The sequence below is a fragment of the Misgurnus anguillicaudatus genome, chromosome 14 (genome assembly GCF_027580225.2).
Source record: "Misgurnus anguillicaudatus chromosome 14, ASM2758022v2, whole genome shotgun sequence".
Lineage (NCBI taxonomy): Eukaryota > Metazoa > Chordata > Actinopteri > Cypriniformes > Cobitidae > Misgurnus > Misgurnus anguillicaudatus.
Window position 1 is genome coordinate 27,741,123 of NC_073350.2, and position 25,873 is coordinate 27,766,995.

At 40.9% G+C, this 25,873-nt stretch overlaps 2 protein-coding genes across 4 annotated transcripts in view; both read left to right on the forward strand.

The window, feature by feature from the left end:
• cntnap5l (contactin associated protein family member 5 like) overlaps nucleotides 1–8,040 on the forward strand; it is a 119,209-nt gene extending 111,169 nt beyond the window's left edge. Inside the window, exons 20-24 of one of the 2 annotated variants that reach the window (XM_073876173.1) lie at nucleotides 3,208–3,341; nucleotides 3,521–3,608; nucleotides 4,177–4,389; nucleotides 6,496–6,570; nucleotides 6,879–8,040. In XM_073876173.1, coding sequence (XP_073732274.1) covers nucleotides 3,208–3,341; nucleotides 3,521–3,608; nucleotides 4,177–4,389; nucleotides 6,496–6,570; nucleotides 6,879–7,075 — 707 coding nt within the window. In that variant the 3' untranslated portion in view covers nucleotides 7,076–8,040. Of the gene's footprint in view, nucleotides 1–3,207; nucleotides 3,342–3,520; nucleotides 3,609–4,176; nucleotides 4,390–6,495; nucleotides 6,571–6,878 lie in introns of those variants that run through there. The other variant, XR_012373244.1, reaches the window with a different exon arrangement.
• The window catches only part of thsd7bb (thrombospondin, type I, domain containing 7Bb), a 172,754-nt gene continuing 153,968 nt past the window's right edge, over nucleotides 7,088–25,873 (forward strand). For both annotated transcript variants that reach the window (XM_073876172.1, XM_073876171.1), the window contains exons 1-2: nucleotides 7,088–7,228; nucleotides 8,164–8,289. The gene's annotated coding sequence lies outside the window, so the exon portion shown is untranslated. The remainder of the gene's footprint in view (nucleotides 7,229–8,163; nucleotides 8,290–25,873) is intronic.

The window sequence follows — 25,873 nt, forward strand, 5'->3', positions numbered from 1 at the left end:
ATCAAAATGTCGTGTAAGCATTCTGACAAGACAATATTTCAAATTAACTGTAAAAAAAATGATCTTACCTGGTAGCCATCTTGAAGTAACTGGTCCATGTGCTTGGTCACTCAAAATCAAACTTTATTAAAATTCTGTATGTGTGCTTAAACTGTTCTCAAAAAGTGTTGCTGAGGATGAGAACATCAGGCATGGACACATCATTTTCCTAATTTTTCTTCATTATTATTATACATGAATATTCAGTAAATATTTTTCTGTCATCTAAAGTAGTCTAGCAAAACATCCATTTATTTTTTTCTTAATATTTTTGTGTTCATTTAATTAAATTACAACGCATGTTCAAACACAGCCGGACACATTGCGGTAATGAGAAGTTCAGCAGAAAATAAGATAAAATTTCCAATTATAAATTCTTATGTTGAAATCACACATTGTGCAAGGTAGAACACAGTATTGTGTTAATTCTGATGCTTTTTAATGTTACTATATTACACATTTTAAAGCTAAAATCATTAGTGCCGTGGTGTTTCAATGGTTTCGTGAGAATCACCCAAAGATGCTTTTGGCAAGGGTCTAAAGGCGTGGGTATACAGTACTTTACTTTCTGCGTTTATCTCCGTCTCAGCCCGGATGGCTGAGTGCGACACAAACACAGTACAAATGATAATAATACCCTACCAGACTCTACTAGACCGGCAGGGTAGCATTGCCATTTACAGGACATTCACATATTTAGGATAGATAAGAAAAAGTATATCCATCATTGCAAACAAAGTTTAGAACAAACAAGAAACAAGCCTCAAACATTGTAAAGAGGGAAACTCTTCTTAGCTTTCTGTTCTTAGAAGAAAATATAAGAAGAAAAAACAATAGTGTGTTTGTGTGACCGCTGCGTGTTTACTATTTTTATTTTTGTGTATAGAGGCCTCTCTTGTCTTAAGTTTTTTTTTGCGCATACATCGTTGTATGCGTACTGTCCACGCGGTCTCAAAAATTGGATGGCGCGTGGATGGCCAAAGTAGGGGAGAATTAGGGAGAAAGTAACGTGACTACATTTGCATTCCAAACTATGACAGCATCTTTAGCAAGCAACCCTTGACAGAGCTGACAAATATTTCGTCACCGTTTTGCGCGTGTATGTCCAGAAAGCTGCTTTCAACAAATGATAAGTAAATTCCTAAAGCGGTCATTTTCTTATAACGCCTTGTGTTTCTGGTTTCATGTGTTACAATACTGATCAATCTACAGGTTATTTAGTGCTCTAGTCTAACACATCCTGAAGGTTGCCTTCTCTTCATTTAAAAAAAATAAATAAAAGTAAAGTTTAAATGTCAGAAGTTCCTGTTTTGACAAAAGTAACACTTGTTACGTTTGTCCCGCTGCTTATACTGTTGCATTAGGTTGAAAATTTATACTATTCTAATTTGATTTTATGTCATTTTCATATTGTTCAACTGTTTAATTTGTTTTATGTTCAACAATTCAAGTTTGTACTGTCTTGTTGCTTTTGAAACATTTGATGAAACAGAAATTTAAAATGAAAATGTAATTTCATTAGGGCTGAAACAATTCATCGAGTTACTCGTTTACTCGATAACAAAAATTCCTTGAGGCAAAAATTCGGCCTCGAAGCCTCGTTAAATTCCTATGACGCGTGCACTACATGCGCAGAGATCTGATTCACACGGACCATTGTTCAATGTTCAGGAAGCACACCATAGCGCGTGATACATTTTGAATTCAGTTGGCGCAATGGCAGAGATGTCCATAAACGGCAGAGAATGTCTAAAGTTTTTTCAAGCGTCGCTGAAACAAGGTAACTTAGCCTAAGCCTATTGATGTTCGCTGATTTTAATCCCATACTGTATTTGTAGCGATGTTGTTATGCGGTTTGACTAGATATGATGTTTAGCTTTGATGTTTTTAAGTAGTAAACGTATTCACGTTCAATTGCAAGAGAGTATAGCCTATGAAAGAACCCCTTCACACACACACAAACGCATGCATACACTAAATGGGTAAAAAATGCAATAAATAGGCTTAGTTTTTGGATGTCAATACCTCTGTTTTTTAGAAATAAAAAAACAAGTGTAACTCAAAAACGCACATCTTGTTCTTGTGTGTTACTTTTGACCAACCTGTGTGTTACTTTCGTCCCAGCTGACCTTCAAGTGAAATTATACTGTCGTTTTACATTTGCTTAAAATTCAACCTGGTATTGATACTGTAGACCACACTTATGAGTTATTGACCACGGCAAAATATATCTCTGTCTAAAACATTATCTTTTAAAATAACGTTTTTCTGAATAATGGTACTTCCGCCCCTGCCTCTCCCTATAATTTGTGCTCAAGACTTTACATCGACTTATTGTGCACCAATGCAGCAACATGCAAGTGCTTTTGGTTAGCGTTGTCATTGTAGAAATACTCTTCGCAGTCTGCCTTGAATCATGTATTTTGCACAAAAGAGTCCAGTTACAGGACGTATTTTGTGGTATTTTTAATATGTTAGTCCCTATTAGAGCCCATCCACACAGAAGCATTTAGCTGTATATGGTTAAATTTTGTATTGGATCAGCGTTTCATCCAGATGGATTGGTCGTTTTGGGAGCCTAAAACTGCTATTTTTTAAAACGGGTCCCAGGGAGCATGAACCTAAACAAGACTTGCGGTTTCGTCTCCCAGCCAATATGTATATTTTGTGATATGATGATGTCATCACTCCACGTCTCAACTGTAGTCAGACATCGCTACGTCATGTGGCGGACTACTGGAGAAGGTAGTGAGCCTATTAGCTTTTCTAAAGAAAAATCTTCTCCTCCTATAGTGAGCAACAAATAATTGTGGACAACAACAAGGTTATGCGCATGCTCCCTGTCTTCTTCTCTGTTTTAAGTGTATCTCTGTGGCAGAATTACACTTTTTACGAGGATAAAGAAAGATCGGATAGGAAAAGTTTTGGCTTTGTGTGGATGTGGCCTTAGGCAACTCACTCTTTGTAAAATCTTTTTAGACCACCGATGGCTGTGCTCCACTTAATGCTGAGGTCCCATACACACTCTTAGGGTTTCTTTTTTAATAATCTAAAATGCCGAGCTGAATGTGAACCGTCCCCTCCTTATCTCTGTTGTGGTTATAATATGAAAAGAAGGAACAAAATGTCGTATGACTGTAAATCAATAGCTTTTCTCTGATTTCCCAGGCAGCTTGCAGATACGATACTTGTTGAGCCAAGAAAAGCGAACTGAAGTGTTCAGCGCAAAATCAGCCAATCTAGCAGATGGGAGATTCCACTGGGTCAAAATCAACCGAAAAGGACAGGAACTACTTGTCCAGGTGAGTCTGTTTGTTTTACAAAAATAAGTGAGAGATCCACACATCTGTTGTGGTGTAATTGTGCACTTTTGATATGAAGGTCTTTAAATGTACTCATTTGCTTCCATGTCAAATTGACCATCACCGATTAATTGTCCTGTTGGCTAATTGTCCAAGGCTTAATATTTCTGCCCTTCCAGATTGACAACACAATAACCCAGCAGTACAATCTGTCTCCCGGTCCTGCTCTCAGCCCAGTAAGGACAGTGATTTTGGGGAGAATTCAAGGTGAGTTCCAGCCAGAGGGCTCCTTGTATGCTATTTTACACTTTTATATTTCACCAATGTGGCGTCAGATGTTGTAATCCGGGCAGGTCAGAGCAAGGTGGGTGGTTGGCTGGGCAAAGCGGCAGAGGTAAAAAGAGCAAGGGGTTGTATGGTGCGCGCACATCTGACAGCGCTGTGACAGCTGAGTTGCCAAGTGAAAGCCAAATGGAATTGCTCAGTGTTGCCTAGGAGACTACTACTTTTTACAGGATAAAAAATATGGGAGGTCTGGAAGTGCCATGAACTGTAGGGCTTTGATGAAAATGAAATAACATTAAAGATAAATTGCCTGTAATGCAGTCAGTCGCATAACTACAGCAGTCTCTTATTAGACTCTGAATTAGTCAACACAGGAACCAGCACTGGATGCACTAATTTATTCAATTTTAGAAAGAGACAGCCATGTAATAATAATAATGAAACTCTGTTAATTGTTTTTTAATAGAGTCTTCTGTGAGTCTTATAAGTACAAGTCTTTTTAATGTGTTGATTTTATAAACAGTTGTGATCAGTTTATTGTTCTTTTTAGGTGGTGATTTTATCGATAAGGAATTGGTCCAAGCTGGATCGAGAGGATTTATTGGCTGCTTGTCTTCAGTGCAATTTAATCAGGCTTCCCCTCTGAAGGAAGCCCTACAAAACAGCCAAAGCCCGTTAGTTACTGTTATCGGCCGTCTGGAGGCATCGAGTTGCGGGACGATATCCAGCCCTAACACTATAACCAATACACACACGCTGTCCGGTAAGCCATTCTTTAAAGCAGTGGCTCGAGATGGTACTGGGGGCATCGGTTTTAGGACATTTTATGAAGAGATGCACCTACGTTCACCAGAAAACAAGATTTTTCACTATGTTCAGACATTTGTTCATGACCCTGTCTGTGAAATCCAGGCTAAAGTCTTATGCTGCGTTCACACCAGCCGCGGTAGAGGCGTCAAGCGCGAGTGATTTCAATGTGAAAAGGGACATTCCACATGACGTTTTTAAGATATTAACATAAATCTTTGATGTCCCCAGAGTACATATGTGAAGTTTTAGCTCAAAATACCATATAGGTAATTTATTGTGGCATGTTAAAATAGGCACTTTATGGGTCTGAGCAAAAATGCAGCGTGTTTGTGTGTATCCCTTTAAATTCAAATGAGCTGCTCAGGTGGGCGGAGTCTCAAGCGCTCACGCTGTAGACAAGACATTGCATTCTCTCACAGAAGAAGTAAGAGATGTTCAGCATTATATATTTGAACAAGTTTAAGAAGTCAATCATCTGTTTTATGCATACTAAATACATGTTTATCAACAGATGGGGAACATTGTGGAATAAAAGTAAAGACTTTTAGGTCTCATGCTGCTAGTGTTTTAAACAGGCACAATGATTTTCAGCGTGTTACAATAAAATACACTTCCACAAACACTCAGAAGTTTACTTTTTGACCAAACCACACGAGCACATTTAAATGATCTGTAATAAAACAACACGTTTAATGCTTAAACTTCAGAGAAAAATTACACAACTTATTTATGCTTATTGTGTATGATAGTAAATATGTGTTGTTCTCCTCGAGTCCATTCATATAAACTTCAGAGAAACATATCAACTCTTTTACCGCCAAAATTTTTCATGATTTTCACAAAAGTTTAATGTCTTCCAGAAAATGCTCTTTTTAAATATATAAACATACAATATATGAAATAAAAGAACAGACCCTCTGCTTTCAAACAAAAAAAATCTGTTTCATCCTACCTTCATGTGTTCTGTTTTTATCACCTCTCAAATATGTGTAGGTTTCATCAAAAACACCAAATTAAACCAAACGAGATAACTCGTCAATGGCGGGGAAAGAGTTAAACAACATACTTGTATTGATGAAAGTGAACCGTCGCGTTGCTCTCTCTCTCCCTCTCTCATATTCGTTCGCTCACTCGCTCTCTCTCTCTTGCACTAAAGTAACGTTAATCCTCATCTTCAACCTTTAGAAAGACCATTAAAACTACAAGTTATAAGATTGTAGGCTACTGTTTGTGTTTGAGGGAATACAACCGCGTCATGCTTTCTCTCTGTCTCTCGCACTCGTAAGGCCGCGTCATGGTTGGATAGTGCAGATGAAGGGGCGGTATTATTATAATAAGATCCCCTAACTACATCATGGGGGGAACGAAATCCGAATGACCTATATATTCACATGCTTGCAGAGAGAGCCTTACAAAAACAAAGTTACAGGCTTGCTATTTTTCTGGGTTGGTAGAAGCACTGGGGACCCGATTATAGCACTTAAACATGTTAAAAGTCTGATTTTCATGGAATGTCCCCTTTAAGTTAATGTAAAGACACGTTTACGCGTGTCTGGAGGTTTCGTGGCGCGAATGAGCTGTTTAGTGCAGCGCGGTAAATGCGATTCCGCCTCATTTGCGGGTCTAATTTGCGCGAATGATGTGAATTGAGCGTTGATGCTGGAAACGCGCGAGTTGAAAAATCTGAACTTCGGCCGAAAAATGCACCATGTTAACCAATCAGGAGTTTGCTCTAGTACTGACGTGATTACAAAGCCAGCGGAGTCGCAGAAGCCCCTCCCATGATGCGATTTTCCCTGTAAATGTCTCGAATTACTAGAATTTCATGCGCAAATGAACGAGTAAACTAAAATTGTTCAGGCGTCCAACTATGCGCGAATAGCGCGTTTTTCCACCTCTACCGTGTCTGGTGTAATCTAATTACCAATGTTTAACATTAATGTTTGATTTTTAATCTTTGACATGTCCTTAATCAATATTAAAGATATCAAGGTTATATTTTCATGTTATATGTTTCAAACCCTAAATGGATTGTCTTTTACCTTTTCTTGACTTACAGATGATTCAGCAAAATCAAACCGAGGCAATGGCCCACTGAAGAAAGAAGAACAAAATGACTTGGCCCTAATCGGAGGTATAGATCCATATGATATTATTCTCAGAAAAATACTTTTTAGAATAAAATCCAGTGATGACAAGTAATAGACCATCCTCCGTTATGACGTTGTACAGCCTCATACAACTTATGAATTAAGAATTATATCTTTAGTTTATGCTTTGTTAAATTCTCATTTGTATGACTGCAGCACAAAACTGGGATGAGATCAAAATAATAATACATATCCTTTGCATTCCCAAGCTAGACTTATCCCAGTAACATTAGATATTACCTTTATTGTTTTCCTGTACCTGCATTTTAACCAAGTGCTAATTTTTAAACAGGGCTAGTGGCTGCAGTGGTGTTCATCACACTCTGCGCATTGGCGATAATCATCCGCTACCTATACCGACACAGACGGACTTCAGTACCCTCCGGAATGACGGGAAAGACACATCGCCCCAGTATGGAGCGTCCACCATACCGGACTGAACTGGACCTTCATAAACCCCACCACGACAGCAAAGAATACTACATATGACCTCTCCGTGTGTACGTGCAAAAACACACAAAGACTCTTCTGCACTGTATCATCACCACAGGCTGAGCAGCCAATCAGAAAGCCTGTTTTATTCCAGCTGTGGATGGCGCAACCTGACAGCGGCCAGTTGCTTAACAGAGATTACTTTCATAGGTGGGGTACATGAAATTACAAGATACATTTGTTTTGTTTGTGTTCTACCATGAAAGTAATGCTTATGTTGTGTAAAAGCCTCTTGGATGCTCAGAGAGCTGTATATTGTTATTTAAAGGCATAATAGTAGGTTAAACATGCACAACACATACTTTCAAAGCAAACAGCACGGCGGGAGGGTTGGCGCATCACTCTGAAAGGTCTTAAACCCAGCCTGCTCAAACCTGTCCATCTCATAGCACCGGAATATAGAGGGGGTTTAAGCTAATGGACTGAAACCCCAGCGGAGAGGGTTCGGAAGGAGTGGTTTTGTGGCAGGATGGTGGACCTTCCCAGACATTGTTTTTAAAAGATCGATCGTCGCTCAATGTGCCCCCCACCCCCCGACACAGAAAAGATTAAAGACGTTCGCATTTGACAAGACTGTATTTGATGTTGAAACTATCGACTGGTGCGAGGAGCCACTAAAGGCCGGGATTAGTCACCAAAGGACTATAAGAATTTATCAGTAGCGACTGAGGAATGGAATATGAGTCATTTGTGTGTATCCCCTATTCCCAAAGGCAAGACAGATTCAGGCTATTTAATTCTCTTTCCCGCCACAATCGAGCCGGTCTCGCAACTGAGCGTACGCGTTGTGTCCCCGGAACAAATTTCCTTCTTATTGAAGTGCGTTAAATCTCCTGACAAAAAACAACACTTGCTTTCTATCGAGAATGAATTCTATGGCTGTTTTTTCTAAATGACTGTTGTAAATGAGTGTTGTACATAAACATTTCATAATTATATTTAATAAAAGGAGCTTTCTATGAGCTTATGAGTGTAGATGGCCTATTGAACTGGTATATTTCTATAGAAATGAATCTGTTTGTTTCTATTTGTGGGTAGTAAAAGGAAAAAGTTGAATTGTTTATCTTGAATGCTCTTATTCTCAGCCCTGAGGAAGAGACACTCTTGAAGTAATGATAGAGAGGGAAAGAAAGAGAGAGAGGAAATCGATAGAGAGACCCTTAGGATACAGTGGTAATGAAACAACTTCTCGTGGCCATCTGCTTTAACAGGTAGGATGTGGACAAACCAAACAAAACCACCCACTGTCAGATCCATCTTATTTTTACAGTACTGTCTGACTGGTTCACAATTTTAAGTCCCCATGTGGTAAAAAACACATTTTTATTGTTGTTTATATGTCTATGTGGTGATATGTTATAAGACAAAGCATGTGCGAATGTATCAGTCAAAACCATTGCTGAGTATTTTCTTCACACTCAAAATCACAGTTTGAAAATGCCTGGGTTTCCTATGTCACAAACATGCAGTTTATAACGTTGACACAGTTGAATGAGTAGATCAGTAGTTTAAGCTAGAGGTCTCACATGTTCACTTAGATCTGTAAAGCCAAAGTCCAACCTGAGACCCGAGTGAGTTTGGGTCTAAAAGGTTCATGTGTGCCTCTGACATGGGTAAGGTACAACAATAGTGGCTTTGGGTCTAGATCTGAAAACCCAAGGTCCAACCCAAGCAGGTTCGGGTCTAGATCTGTAAACGAGAAGTCCAACCTTAGACCTGAGCGAGTTCGGGTCTAAAAGGTTCACTTGTGCCTCGGACACGGGTTGGGTACAATAAAAGTGGCATCGGGTTTAGATCTGTAAACCCGAGGTCCAACCCGAGACCCGAGCGAGTTTGGGTTTAAAAGGTTCACGTGTGCCTCGGACATGGGTCGGGTACAATAATAGCGGCATCGTGGCTAGATCTATAAATGTGAGGTCCAACCTGAGACCCAATCGAGATTGGGTCTAAAAGGTTCATGTGTGCCTCGGACACGGGTTGGGTACAATAATAGCAGCATCAGATCTAGATCTGAAAACCCAAAGTCCAACCCGAGCGGTTCGAGTTTAGATCTGTAAACGCAAGGTCCAACCTGAGACCCAAGGGAGTTTGGGTCTAAAAGGTTCACGTGTGCCTCGGACATGTCTTGGGTACAATAATAGCGCCATCAAGTCTAGATCTGTAAACATGAGGTCCAACCTGAGACCCGAGCGAGTTTGGGTCTAAAAGGTTCACAAGTGCCTCGGACACAGGTCGGGGTACAATAATAGCAGTAAACCTGAGACATGAGTGAGTTTGGGTCAAAAAGGTTCACGTTTGCCTCGGACACGTGTCGGGTACAATACGAGAGGCATCGGATCTAGATCTGAAAACCCAAGGTCCGACCCGAGCGGGTTCGGATCTAAAAGGTTAACGTGTGCCTCGGACACAAGACGGGTACAATAATAGCAGCATCGGGTCTAGATCTGTAAACATGAGGTCCAACCTGAGACCCAAGCGAGTTTGGGTCTAAAAGGTTCACGTGTGCCTTGGACACAAGTCGGGTACAATAATAGCAGCATCGGGTCTAGATCTGAAAACCAGAGGTCCAACACGAGCAGGTTCGGGCTAAAAGGTTCACGTGTGCCTCGGACACTGGTCGGGCACAAAAATAGTGGCCTCGGGTCTAGATCTGAAACCCGAGGTCCAACCCGAGCGGGTTTGGGTCTAAAAGGTTCACGGGTGTCTCGGACACAAGTCGGGTACAATAATAGCAGCATCGGGTCTAGATCTGAAAACCCGAGGTCCAACACGAGCAGGTTCCGGCTAAAAGGTTCACGTATGCCTCGGACACTGGTCAGGTACAAAAATGGTGGCATCGGGTCTAGATCTGCAAACCCGAGGTCCATCCCGAGCGTGTTTGGGTCTTAAAGGTTTACGCGTGCCTCGGACACAAGTCGGGTACAAGAATAGCGGCATCGGGTCTTAGGTAATTTTAAATTATTGTTTTTGACGGATGGACCCGAGAAGACCCAAACTATCTTGTGTGTGTGCACATCGAGCCCTTTTCCAACCCCCCTCTGTTTGCCAAGAGCGCTTTGCGACATCGTGTGGCTGGCGGTAGGTTCATTTTCTTTGAGACAGAACTGTCAATCAATTTTGAATGCACATTTTAGCGGTTACCTTGGGAAAATAAATGGAGCAGCGGGCCAAATTGGATGCGAGGCCAACAGGGTTTCTTTCTGTCTGACTGTTGCGTGCAGTAATGCACCCTGCACACAAGTCACTACCGTTTACAGGTTAAAAATATGCCACTTGTCAGACTCTGGTCTAATTTTCTCAGGTTTGTCTCAGGTCGGGTCTTTCTTTAAAAAATGTAAAAATTATTCATGCACGTCAGGTTTGGGCATAAAGTGATTTGGGTAATTTCGTGTACATTCCTTTGGAACTGAGAATACCTCTAGTTCGAGCCACATATACTATGAATGGATTGAAGAATAGATAGGCGCTAAAACGGCAAAAACACGCAACTTATGCATGGTGAAACTATAAGCTACATGGCAGTAACTGCTGAATGAGGCATCTGTGTACATATATATCTATGCTCTGAGTTGGTTTGATGACTAATTTGCATATACATAGCAATGGTGTTGAGTTATATTCACTCACATATATTTATAATCACTGGAATTTTTTTACATTTGCTATTTTGATGCTCAAAGATAAGTTTTAGGGGATAACATTATCAACTACAAGGGGACTTTTAAAACCCTCTGTAATGTGACACACAGTTTGGACACGCTTAACTGAATTTGTTTCTCGTGATCTAAAATTCAAAAATGTATCTTATTTATGAAATTCTGTAAAAAAAAATTAAAGTCATTTTGAGCACAGAAGGAGCACAAAAGAAACACACGAAACCTGTGAACGCTGAGCGGCTCTACACAGGCTGATGTTTCACATGGCTAACCTCATCTGCTATTTTCTCTAAGCCAGATAAAAGGAAAACAGAGAGGAGATTGAATTATCAATGAGTCCAAATTCAATTCTGCCCAAATATGACTGAATATCTTGAGAAGTGTGAATGTGCAATTGCAGCGCATGAAAAATGTAGCATCGCTAACCTGAAAGACTGTTTTCAGACGTGTTTTTAATCAAAGACGAACGCCTCAACCCTTTGAAGCAAAAAGACAAGGGAGAAAAGAATGTGAAAGGGAGATAAAGGGAAATAAATGACTCCGTCTTCGCTGTATGGATATTTGGCCTTGAAACAAAAGAATCAGTGAAAGTGATTTAATGACACCCAGATGCATTTATATATGATTGTACTCATTCAGCTATCTCCTTTTTGTATGTGTATGCCTGCGTGTTGGCATAGCTTTCTCAAAAGCAAAAAATCTGAATCTATAAAGGCTGGAATGACGAGAAAAGAAGACAAAATACCCAAATCTAAATGGAAGGTAGGCAATAAAATAGCTTAATTGTGTGCCACATTCATTTTTTATGCATTCACGAGGCTGACTGTGTCAGGAGCGCATTCCATTATCAGCATGCAGAATGAAAGCTTCAGGCAGCATTCCCAAACACAGTTTCAACAGGCGAGTCCCAGTCTGTTGATTGAATATGAACAAACCTATTACTATAAAATACAATTATGGTTCACATTGATTTTAATTGGATGCACAGTGGACAGTCAAACGCCAGGAGCGCAGACTACATCACTGGTGGTGACTAAATCTTTTCTACTTAATGCCTTGATTAAACCCATCACCCTTCGCACTTAACAAAAGCAAAACAATTTTGATACTGTCGATCAGCCTCCAGGGAGGCCAGAGAAGCTAATTAACCTTGCGTGCCATTTACTTTGGGACGAGATTCTAACCCTGTGTGTCTATTGTGTGTCATCTGTGCTATCCGCAACATGATCTCATGGGGAAAAGCTGGCATAAACTCATAATTAATTGTTTAGGATCTGGCAGTATTTTTGAAAACTCGCCTGGACAAATGGACCTTTGGGGCGACTGATATGAGTTGGATTCTGGCCATGAAGCTCAGAAACTGTCATTTTGAGCACGTATTGCGTTTTCAAAGCTATTAATTGGCGGAGTTGGCAATTTCATCTGTATTTGCTTGGAAAAAAGACAAAAAAGTCATTCCGGAGAGATCCTAGTGGAGGTTTAATTACACAGCCCGGATCTGAAAGCAGAATCCCTCACATTAGGGGCTGAGCTTTACTTTACAACCGTAGATTTAACTGTACAGGCTGGAAAGCTCTATTGATGGATAAAACACCTGCACTTTTAAAAAAATTTGGGTTGTTTTGGACAGAATCAACCACTGGGTTATTAATAAACCTATGCTGGGTTGTTTCCACCCAATATTTGGAAACAAAAAACAATCATAGATTTATGGATAAACCAACATTAGTTATGGATAAACCAACATTAGATTAAAGAGCCTCTGTTGTCAGATTCACGATTTTCCTTTTCCTTTGGTGTGTAGGTGTGTATTAGCACATGTTAATGATATGCAATGGTACATACCCCAAAGTAAACAATGATGTGAGTTATCATCTCCATTGTAAATCTCTTTCTTTGGACTAAAAAAAACGGATTGTAGGCAACAGTTTACTTCCTGGGCTTGTTTATTTAGACAATAATTCCTCCTGCTTGGACTCACAGCCTATAAGTTAACTCCTGTTAGCATTGCATTGTGACCAACCGTGTGTCTCAATCAGCTCCCTTGTTCAGTAGTCAGGGCACTGATCAGGGAGTCGGCCATTTTAAGGGCTGTCTCAATCGCAAAATCCGTTCAGTGCACTGGAACGTTCGTTCCCTAAAAATTCCCACAATGCAACGCAAAAACCAGTGAGCATCGATGTTCCCTATGTTCCCTAACCGGAAATCACGTGACCTTTTCTGAAGCTCGCCAACCGAACATCACGTGATCCAACTCAATAAACTTTATGAAATGTTACAGAACTTTTATAAAGACAAACGTTTGTTTTAGTTGTAAATATAAACACACATTGCTACACAGTAAGGGACCACAATCTACTCAATATTTTAAAAAATAATATTTATTTAAAATTGTAAATATATTTATTACATTTAAAATGTAATTATATGCCTCCAATTTTATGCACAGATATGTAAGAGAATAATGACAGCATTTTTCACAATGTACTGTTTTTAAAATTAAGTCAGAAAGATGTTTGTTTTGCTGGTTGTTGATGAGTAACAGCTGTGAGTGATTACAACGCGCTTAAGCAGCCGTGACAGAAAAATAAGTGAACATCGTCCCAATGTGAAGTGAGCTAGGGTCCTTACCAGTGCCCGAACCTGTGTACACGATATACTGATTCACGACCTCGGGAGCTAGGGAACGAATTGAGACACACGGCAAATCTTTCAAACATGGTAAGGAGCGTCACATTTCCTGCTGATGTTAGAGGTATTCAGGCCAATCACAACGTACAGATTAGCTGGCCAATCAGGGACACAGAGCTTTTCAAATCTGTGCGTTTTAGGAAGAGAGTAAAATCTGGAGCTACAAAAATGTTCAGTATGTGGAAATATTTTTTTTTAACCATAAACCACGCGAACACATTGTATTATACCAAATACACAAAATAAAGTTTTTTAGCAATGAAATAGGTGCACTTTAAAAAAAATCTCAATATTTCTTATAGTGTGTAGTTAAAATGACCTGAATGCTTTCATGGCATATTTATTTAGCTAAAGCTGTTTTTGTTTCCGAAATAAATAGGCAAACAGCGTGTAGCAGGGATGACGTATTTTTGTAGGCCAACCCGGAAGTTAGTGGGACACTGGTTCCTTCGCAAAAAAGCTCATTGGTTTTTCCCATAGAAAAAAATGCTCTGTTTAACAGAATTTAAAGACACTTACACGCTTTGTCCAAAATTAATCTTCCCAGATGAAAAACATTTTTATGAACTTTGAAGTGTAAATGCGTTTACTTGAAATAAAAAAGCCAATTTAAAGTTTCTGTCAATCCCGAGTACCTATATACAGTAGAAATATTGCATCCTTCATATCTCCAAAGAGTCTTTAGTTTTATCAAATTTATAAAAGACAGACACAGCCATACCGCTCCTTTCCGAAAATTGACAAGCTTCTAGAGGCGTGTAGTGGGAGAATGAGTCACAACTATGCAACACACCCAATACGTCATCACATTATCCCTGGATAATTTTTGATTAGCTACTTTCATTACATTACTGTATATGCACTTACGAGCTGATTGGCAACAAAACTGTCTGCGGTTTTGACTCGTGATCGTGATTTTTTTTATCCCTGGGACCGCTCCATCTTTCAATTTAAACAATCTGTAAATCCAGAGTTGAATGGGTCTTGTTTATAAAACATACATCAAGTAAATCAGTGTTTCTCAAACAGGGGGGCCGCGAGATGGTGCCAGGGGGGCCCCAGTTTTATGAGATTTTATCAAATACATTAATTTATCATGAATTCTGTGTAATTAAACCAAAAAAATATAAGGCTACTAACCAACAGAACTTGAATAATTTTATATGTTTTGTTTAATTCAAATGTTACATTTTAGAACAAATTTGTCATAAATTTTCTTTCGGGGGCCACGAAGAAATGCACTGTACACAAGGGGGGGCCGCACGCTAAAAAAGTTTGCGAACCACTGACGTAAATGCCAGAAACAAACTTGCAGAACTCTGATGCAGTATTAATACGTTAGAATCCCTAAATTAGCATTAAACATCCACTTTAATGGAAGTAGTTGGTGATGTATAATCACAAGTTTAAGTGCAGCTGCTTTGTAACTTTAAAAAGTTCACCCAAGAATTATAATGCAGGTTTGTTTCTATATATGTGAATGTAGACTGATGCTCTTACTATTCTGGGTAAATGACAGAATTTGCATTTTCGGTTGAACTATCACTTTAAGCCTGCAATAGAGCCCTTAAATTGCTGTAACATTACCTGAGCCACTTCACGCTTCAATTTGCAAACTTGGCAGGGTGTGGGCAATGAGACTCGACGGTAGCGCAGAGGCGCGGAGTCACACCTGTTTCCACACGCGCTCTTTACATCTGGTGACCATCCCAGAGTCATTGATTACTCAAGCAGCATAATTGTTTAAATTACTTCTGCCCGTGCAGTCGCGTTACGAGAGCCTGACATTTTTTTATACCTCAGATAAGCTACAAGCTCTGTGCTCAGCATGTCTTTGAAATGGCTGGGCGTCCCAAACAACATATTTTCTCATCCCGATCGTCCCCCCGCAGACCTACACAGATGAACTGATCCGCAAAGTGTTTTCGGCGGCCTCTGCCGCATCTGACATGTGAAAAATATTTATCTCTCACATTTGTCAAAACTCTGAGTTTAGGGTGTAAATATTCATAATGTAGTGTTACATCATTGCCTAAGGATATGGCTCCATCAGGGTGGTCTAGATGATTCTGCGGTATGTAATGGGAACCTCTGCTGTCTGAACAACATGATAAACTATACGTGGGTTGCCAAGTTGGGTTGTGAGGGGTTTTCAGTATTTGCATGCCTGTAGGGCCAAACACACTCTACACAACAGAAGTCTTTGTTCAGTAAGACAGCAAAAAGCTGATTTTTTGGCAAATTTGACTCCGATCTGTTTAGTATCTGAATAAATGGATTAGATTTTATCACACAAAATCAAGTACACTCAGTGCTAAAGATTGAACGTGTTTGAACAAAGACATCAAAAGAGATAGTGAGCATTGTCTAGTATTGTAGCATAAGTGTGCACACCGTCAGCTTAAAGGGATAGTTCACCCAAAAATGAAAAGAATGTAATTAATGACTCACCCTCATGTCGTTACAAACTCGTAAGTCCTCCATTCATCTTCACACAGTTTAAGATGTTTTATATTTATTCCGAGAGCTTGTTGACCCTTCATTGAAAATCTACGTACGGTATACTTCCATGTCCAGAAAGGTAATAAAAACATTATCAAAGTAGTCCATGTGACATCAGTGGGTCAGTTAGAATGTGTTGAAGCATCGAAAATACATTTTCCGCATCTGTTGTAAGCGCATGCGTGAGACTAAAGTCCTGTGACGCGGATGACGTGTTATCCTCAGACATGTTTGCGAAGTTTTTTTTTTCAAACTTACACCGTGTTTCCCTCAGACTGTAAACGAAAAACAGCACCAGATAACACGTCAGCCACGTCGTACGTCATCCGCGTCACTGCAGTCACGTGACTTTAGTCTCGCCCATGCACTTTACAACAGACGCGGAAGAAATGACAATGCTGAATAAAGTCGTAATTTTGGACCAAAATGTATTTTCGATGCTTCAACACATCCTAACTGACCCACTGATGTCACATGGACTATTTTAATGATGTTTTTATTACCTTTCTGGACATGGACAGTATACCGTATGTAGATTTTCAATGAAGGGTCAACAAGCTCTCAGACTAAATATAAAACATCTTAAACTGTGTTCTGAAGATGAACGGGGGTCTTACGAGTTTGTAACGACATGTGGGTGAGTCATTAATGACATTATTTTAATTTTTGGGTGAACTATCCTTTTAAGAGGATCATGTCACTGACCCAAAACACAAAAAGGTTTGTAGGCTTAAAAAGCACAAGTATATACAGCCATTAGTGCATCAGTGCCCGAATCAACAAGATGTAGTATGCACTTTTGAGCTCAAACATGCAGCCACAGACGGATCAATAGCTCAATTTAAATTAAATTTCCAGCTGCAATGAAGGAGCAAATATGTCTCCCTTGGTTAGATGGTTTCCACAACAACCATTGCCAAGTGTATCATCACAGGCTGCTCATTCCAGTAAAGAAGAGATCAGCAAACAGTACAAGGATTAGTGTTCTTAGTGGTGGAAAAATATAGCCTATCAGCTAGACGTCTAATAGTGCTTTCACACAAACCAGTGTATACAGACGCTTCCCAGCTGGAAGTGTTCCCAGAATCCATTGCCAGTTTCAGCCAGGCTCAATTTAAAATGCCAAAAAACAAAGTGATCGCAGTGACCGAACATGTATTGAGTGACGTTACGATTATTGCAGAGTTGTTGATCATGTAAGTAGTTGCTTGACAGCTTGCCCTGGAAGATGAATGGATTCGAAATAGGTTGAAATGCTTGGAATCAATCTGTATAACCTTTTCAGTATCGCTCAGATGTGAAGAGCTCAGCTTTTTGTTGGAAACGGTTTTTCAAACTAAATTGTTCATTTATTAAAAAACACATTTAATTTTTCAGTCGTTCATCATTCACTGGTCAAAGTTTTTTTTGTGAAGACTGATGAAGGGTATAAAGGTGGCATCTTTCGAAAGTTAATTCAGAAAATTTTTTATGTTGCAGAGAAAGCGAAGCTCCACACACAATCATTGCTAATAGCTGTAGACGGTTTATTGCACTCACGTGTGGTGACGCGATTACACTTCTGGTCAGAACTTTTTTCCGTTTTTTGTTTGTTTAATGGTCTGACTAATTGCTAAACTGAACTCTTGAACAATTACCTCGTTGAAAAAAAAAATGGTTTCCTAGGTAATCTACGTGTTGTTTATTTTGCTTGTTATATAAATAAACTACTTTAAAAGGACGTTGTTATTATTTATTCTTAGCGAAGTTTACCGGAAGTTACGTGTTTTCCACGAAAGCTGCTTGTTTATGTCATTACTGCTGAAACCGTCTATAGGCTACCAAAACAAGTGTATAGATTTTGCGTTCTCTGTTCAAACAGTAAGGAAATGAAATGGTTATACTTTTAGAAAAAATATCAAAATGTGTACCGCAGCTGTCACTGGGGCAGTACCCTTTAAAAAAGTACATCTTTGATGTACTAATATGCACTTTTTGGTACCAATATGGACCTCTGAGGTACCAACGTTATCTCACGGCAATTCATGCATATTTTACAAGGTGGCTAATTCGTATTAATATGTATGACCATATTCGTACATTTTTGTACGATTTTCCTTGACCCCTGTGGCGTTGGGGTTAGGGGTGTTTTTTTTTTTGACAATCATACATTTTTGCACAATTAACTTTGTGCGATTCTATACAAATTAGCCATCTCATAAAATATGTACAGATTTTCGTGAGATCACGGTGAAGGTACTAATATGAACCCTTTAGGTGTAAAACTGTACTTTATTAAAAGGGTACAGCCCCAGTGACAACTGGGATACATATTTTGAGAGTTTTTTGTAGATGTGGTGTACAGAGAGCGTTTTTTAGAAAAACTTGACAATTCCTCTTAGAAATCAGTGGCGGCTGGTGACTTCTTTGATCGAGGGCGCTCGATGCGAAATTCGTCACAACAAGCATGTAGCCCGTCATGTGTGTGGTTCGTAATTTCAAAATATGTGTTCGCGGGTTGAGTGATCCTATGTTTAGTGTTAAGGGAGTGTCTTGCGTTTATATTTTGTGAACGTGAGCGTCTCTTTTATCATAATTGGTTTTGACGCATGTGCAGCAGGCCCTTATTTTGACAAAACATGTGATGCACATGGTTTACGTGACGCAAAAAACACATATTTTGAAAACGCAAGCAACACACATGACACTCCGAACACTTATTTTGAATTAGCAAAATTTTTGTACTTGAGTTAAAATGGTCATGGTCAATGCCCCAATTAATCTTTTAAAAATTATTCACATCCTAAAAACATTTTTTATTTGCAAGTTACATTAGATTTTAAATTCCAGATTTTTAATCAGACTTTACTGTATATACAGATTTAAATGCATTTGCATGTACTTGCCTAAAAGATGTCTATAATAATTCTATGATTTCCTTTCCCTGAGAGCATCTGCAAAACTTGTAACTGCTCCTAAAAAGCTAAATGGACCTGCCCATACACAAAATGCAAAAAATGACTGTTGAACTAAGTTAACACCCTTTAAGATTACTTAAAATGAGCCACTTAAGGTTTGATGGGCTCCCCACATTCGTGTGAACTGCTGATTGAATGTCTCTAAGGCTTGTATTTGACATAATGGGTTTCTGGGAATTCAGGCCATTTCAAAAGCTTGGTTATGCCTCTGGGGAAATAAAATCAATACACAATTAAAGTATTACTGGAAATGGAAACTGTATTAAAGTGTACTTTAAACCTGAAACTGCAGCCCTGATACTTTTAACCTGACCATCAACATCTAGTTTTGGCTGACCGTTTCATGTACATGTCAGACCTTTGTTTTAGCACTATTGCTTTTATTGTACATTTATTAGGCACACTGGTATGAATCTGTGTAACACTATTGCACCTAAACAAACTTAATGTCATTTTGCACACAGGTAATATACAATCGTCATGCATTTCATTACATTATTGTGAATTTTTTGTTTGTTTGTTTTATATTATTTTGATGGTAAAACATCTACAATGACTGACTTTTATTTTGTGGTAAATTTCCAAAAAAAATCAAATTTAATTAATTTCCAAATAATTCCAAATTTCCAAAAAGGAAAAATCAGTGATAATTTTCTCGTTTTATGTTGTAACAAAACATATTAAGTAAGATTCCTTGAAAACGAATTTGTTTATAACTTTAAATATCATTGGTTCTCGTGCCTGGTTGTCAAATGATATTTTGTCATCAGATTTGAAGTTATCAACATTCTTTAGTGCTCAGACATTGCAGTCTTGCTTTCGATTTTGGGTTTATGATGGATGGATGTACTTTATAAAGTCATCATTTACTCACTCTATGCACTAAACACTACATTTCTTTGTTCTGATGAACACAAAGTAAGATATTTTGACAAATGTTTGTAATCAAACTGATCAGAAGCCCCATTTGCTTCCATAGTATTCTAAATGCAGTCCATTTACCATTAAAATGGTTCCCAGTGAACCACTTTTAGTGCTATTTATCACCATTTATTAGACTGTACAGGTTTGTAACAACATGAGAGAGAGTAAACAATGAGAGAATTTTCATTTTTGCGTGAGCTATCCCTTTAATACTTTGGGACCTACCAGTATATACAGTATGTACATGAAAAGTACATAAATTGGCCCTTGGGGTCTATATGACCCCAAACGATATTTCATTAAAAAAGGTTCCCTTCATCTCAGAGATATACAATTTTGTGAATTTCCTAAAGAATCTTTCTATTCATACACAAAAAACTGGGCTTTATTTGGTTGTTCTGAAGGAAAAAAAATATTAATCTGTCCCTTGGGGTCAATATGACCCCAATTGAAAATGAATGAAATTAAATTTTTTCCATTTGTCAAAAAATATAAATAAATACAGCATTAATCTAAAACTTTTGACACAGAAACAAAGGCCTGGTACTTGTGCACAAACGCAATGCAGAAAACACACATGCTCACACAAACACACACAAAAATACACAAACACACTCAGGTATGACTGCCACAGAGAGCATTTGTATAGAATTTGGCAAATAAAATCAGCCACAAATTCAGAAAAAAGATATAAAGGGGTGTGACATAATGCACACACATGTACACACACGCACATACTTTCAAAATGCATCAAAAACTACAAAAAATTATACTATTTGAAATAATAATATTTATTTTTAATGTCTTTTCTAATGTTTTTATATACATACATTTACAAAATGTATCACTAAAGTAGTGATGTGAGCAGTTGGCCACATTCAGTAAAATGAATGCGTCTCTATGGGCATCTGCTGGTCGAAATGATTTAATTCCTAAACTGTAATTCTTTAATGTTTTTTTTTTTCTAAAAAATAACACTTATATCAATATCTAAAACAAATTAAATAAAATTTAGATCATAATTTATGTGAATTTGTCATAAAAATTTGATATTTTTTAGGCAAGCTAATGGTGTAGTTGAGGAAGTTAGTGGTAAATGGTAAATATATATATATATATATATATATATATATATATATATATATATATATAATTTGTATTATTGAAAATGCATATTTTTCTTACAATTATGCTTTCAATTTTGGAGTACTATAGACCCCAAGGGTCAGTATTGTAAACAAGAAAAGGAGTACCATTTGAGGGTTAAGATATTCTGTTCTATCTGCTATGGCGCATGAGGGAGAGTAAATTATGAATTTTCATTTTTGGGTGAACTATTGCATTAACCTTTGTAAATCTTCAACACTACAGCAGTTCCAAGCTTCACTGTTATTCTCTCTCTGTAACTGGAGGTTTGCCTGAGATAACAATGAAAAACAGTAAATAAATAACTGCAGCCCATTGTTGTTTTATTAAAGATTTAGGATGAGATTGATATTGTACTTTTGAATTTACAGAAATGTAGATACAAAACGAACAATATTCATGACAATAGTAATTTACTTCTGAACATTTTAATATTGTCTGCTCTGTATGTCCGTGTGCAGCATTAAAACAAACTATCCATAATTCCACCTGAAATGGCACATTGCATAATCAGCCTGTAACCTCTCATCATGACACCATTAAAACATCAATCAACACTTTCAAATAACCCTCAACCCCTTCCATTAAAACCCACTCTACAGAATGGAGTATTGTGTTGCTGGCCTAACAGATGCTTTTCATTCAAAGCAACGTAAAAGACACTAATTGCATAGAAAGCCTTCCAAAGCAACCTGCCGCAATGGCATTAGAGCGGGAATACGTTTCAAATGATTCGGTAGTTCATAGGTCACGCCAATTTGGAAATGAACCTCAAACCTCTGTGTTATTATCAGCTCAGATCCATAGCCATTACACGACCACAGCATCAGGTAATGGACGAATAATGAACAAAGTTATAGCAAAACACACTTAACCTTTAGAATGAGCACAGAAATTGGGTTTACATTTCTTTTTTTTCATAAATGCTCACCAAAGTGACTTTGGTAAGAAAACAATAGCCGATTAAAACACATTATCATACTAATGCCAATTTCCTCGACAAATAGCTCGAAACATTTACTTAGAAAGATCTCAAATGTCATGAAACACCCATAGGACATTACGCAAAGTTTTAATTATATTGCTACCAAACAGCAAGGGGAAGAAAATAATAAAATTAATGGGACTATTGAGTTGGTAGAGAGACTATTAAGTTAGCACTGCAAAGGTTTTGGTAGAAAAACTTTTCTATGAAGGTTTTTTAGTGTTGAGACATGACGGCAGAGACAAGGGCATCGGTGAGGTCAGGCACTGATAATTGGCCGATGTGGTCTGGCTTTGAGTCAGCATTCCCATTTATCTCAAAAATGCTTTGAATGGATAGTTGTTTTCTTTAGCAAAAGAAATATTTAATTAAATGCTGCTGTTTATCACTATGTATTCAATTAAGTGTATTTATTTAGTTTTATTAATTCTGTTAGATATACAGTAAATTTCCGTAAATCTAAAACTGTCAGCATAATTGAGTTCCCTTTCAGTCGGTCACTACGACGTCACGTCGTGACCGACGAATTGGGAGCTCGCTTAGAGAGACCAATCTGCTTCGAATACTACTAAAACGCCAATGAACTTGGCATTGAGATATTTGCATAATGCTGGCGCCGCCCCGCCAGGTGCGTATATAAGACACACGTGCAAATAGGGAAATCAGCTTTTTATCGCTTCGAAGGCCGGCAGTATCTGCTACTGAGAAGCTACTTCACTCTGTTGGGATCGATTGCGGAAGTTGGTTGGACTGGCAGTACCACAGCGGACGCCTCGCAGTATTCCACAGGCTCTGCATCTTTTTTGTTTGTTTGAGTTTAGTGTGTGCGTTGCCTTCCCTGTGCGCATCATCAACTGAGCATCTGAGTGAATTTCCCTAAAAGAGTGATACGAGAGAGCTTTGTGCCTTGTTAAAGGCAGCCACTCTCTCGTATATCCGGACATTAGCGTCCTTTTCAGGATGGCTTTTCGTCCGTGCGATCTTGGATGCGGGAAGTATATGGGTCCGAAGGATGGTCACGAGCGTTGTCTTTCGTGCTTGGGCATCGAGCACGCTGAGGCAGCGTTCGCTGGGGGTAAGTGTTCTCACTGCGAGAACATGTCCCTTGTGGATTTGCGGAGACGGTTGTCTTTCCTCCGGGAAAAACGCAACCCACGTCCGACGAGCTCTGATCGCCGCCACGGTGCGGCTGTGAAGCTCTCGAAGGATGATCTCCGCATCACTGTGCTGAACCGGGCAGGGGATTCGTCCTCTGCCTCTCAGCCTCCTCATCCACAGCCGGTTGATGCGCCGATGGAAACTTCAGAGTCGTGTTCTACGATGTCTGTTGGATCTGTCGTGCCTCCCGCCGGGTCCACGGAGACCGCAGCATCCGAGGGTGGGCCCTCGACCTCTGAGGATCTGGATGTCCTCCCCCCTTCCGGACGGGTCGTGACGCCGGATTTCGATCCAGAGATGGTGGCCGTGCTCTCTCGAGCGGCGGAGACCGTCGGGTTGGAGTGGGTTCACCCCCCACAGCCCGAACCGTCCCGCCTGGATGATTGGTTCTTTGGAGCTGCCCGGGTTTCACAACCCTCTCCGCCGGTACCTTTCTTCCCCGAGGTGCACGAGGAGCTGACCAGGACCTGGAGGTCGCCGTATTCTACCCGTTTACGGCCGTTTCAGCCCTCCCCCCTCACCTCCCTCACCGATGGAGCCGCTAAGGGCTATACGGGAATCCCCCCCGTGGAGCGTGCGGTTGTGATGCAATTGTGTCCGGCCACCGCTTCCACCTGGAAGGATCGCCCAGCCCTCCCCTCCCGTGCTTGCAGACAGTCTTCCGGTCTAACGGGGGCTGCCTATCATGCATGTGGAGAGGCGGCTTCAGCCCTGCACGCTATGGCGTTGCTGCAGGTCCACCAGGCCAAGGCCTTGAGAGATCTGCACGAGGGAGGACACGACTCGCCTGTGCTTTCGGAGCTCCGGGCCGCTACGGATCTGGCCCTCCGTGCTACGAAGGTCACGGCACAGGCGATCGGTCGTGCGATGTCCACGATGGTGGTCCAGGAACGCCATCTGTGGCTCTGTCTGGCCGACATGTCGGATGCAGAGAAGAACAAGTTCTTGGATGCGCCCGTGTCCCAGGCAGGCCTGTTCGGCGAGTCGGTGGAGTCGTTTGCCCAGCAGTTCTCCGCCGCCCAGAAGCAGACGGAAGCGATCGCTCAGATCATGCCCCGGCACAAGCGACCTGCATCTCGCCCCCCAGCGCCGGCGGCCCCGTCTGCTCCTCGCCGAGGGCGCCCTCCGGCGGCTGCCTCCGCCCCCCCCGCTAGAACGTCTTCTAGACCACGGAGAGGGAACAGCCGTCGGCAGCCCGCCCCGCCCGCACCACCCGCTTCCCGTGGCAAACGGAAATCGAAGCGGCCCTGAGACGGGCGACCTGGAGTTGGATGGGATCACTCTACGGGAGACGGTGACGGCACCGCTCCTTCCACCGGTAGAGGGCCGGGTGGAAAATCTTTTGTTTCGTTTTGTTTCTGTTCCGCCGGCTTCTCAGCCGGCACCCACAAAACCACAAAAAGAGTGCATTCCTATTCCTTCTCCAGGTCTCCAGAGGATCGAGAGAGATGTGAGCGGGCAGTCAGATGCTCTTCCTCCCTCTCCTCTGTCGCCAGTGGGTGTTCTGAGGAGTTCGAGCTCTCCCCTTCGGAGACCGGACCACCAGCAACCCCTTCGGAGTCTGCGTCCTCAGCTGAGGAGACCGGACGACCGTTTACCTCAGCGGGCTCAGGTCAGTGTCACACACACACATACTGTAGATGCTTATGCTGTCACGGCAGACGCACCGGCAGTCCCGCCTGTCCCGCCTCGCTGCCCCGCCGCGGGTACACCGGTAGTGCCGTTAATTCCTCTCGTACGGTCCCTGGGGGCTTGGCTTCAGCTTCCCAGTCCGTCTCGTTGGGTTTTACGCACGATCCGCCTCGGTTACGAAATTCAATTCAATCGGCACACTCCCAAATTTGCGGACATACGTTTCACCACGGTGAAAGCGTCCGTTGCACATGTACTGCGTGCAGAGGTCGAAGTCCTGCTGGCGAAGGACGCGATCGAGCCGATCCCTCTTACCGAGATGAGATCGGGTTTTTACAGCCCGTATTTCATAGTACCCAAGAAAGGCGGCGGGTTACGACCGATTTTGGATTTGCGTGTCCTGAACAAATCTCTTCAGAAGAGGTCTTTCAGGATGATTACACCGAAACAAATTTTCAGTGCAATACGCCCCCAAGATTGGTTTGCAGCGATAGACCTGAAAGACGCGTACTTTCATGTGTCCATTCTCCCTCGTCACCGACCGTTTCTCCGGTTTGCGTTCGAGGGGCGGGCATATCAATACAAAGTACTACCGTTCGGGCTGTCTCTCTCTCCCCGTGTGTTCACGAAAGTGGTAGAGGCGGCGTTAAAGCCCCTCAGAGAGAGCGGTGTTCGCATTCTGGCTTACCTCGACGATTGGCTTATAATAGCGCATTCTCGGCGGACGCTGTGCGAACACAGAGATCTAACACTTCAACATCTCGCCCGTTTGGGTCTTCGGGTCAACTGGGAAAAGAGCAAACTTTGCCCCACGCAGAGGATCTCTTTTCTCGGTATGGAACTGGACTCGATCGATTTATCGGCGCGTTTAACAGAAGAGCGCGTCCAATCAATTCTGACTTGCCTCGGTTCATTCCGAGGGAAGAATGCGGTCCCTCTGAAACAATTTCAGAGACTCCTGGGGCGTATGGCAGCAGCAGCGGCCGTGACACCGCTCGGGCTGCTCCATATGAGACCGCTTCAGCGTTGGCTTCACGATCGAGTCCCGAGGAGAGCGTGGCGCGCTGGCATCCATCGTGTAACCATTACACCTGCGTGTCGCCTAACATTCCCCCCGTGGTCAGACCCCGCGTTTCTCAGGGCC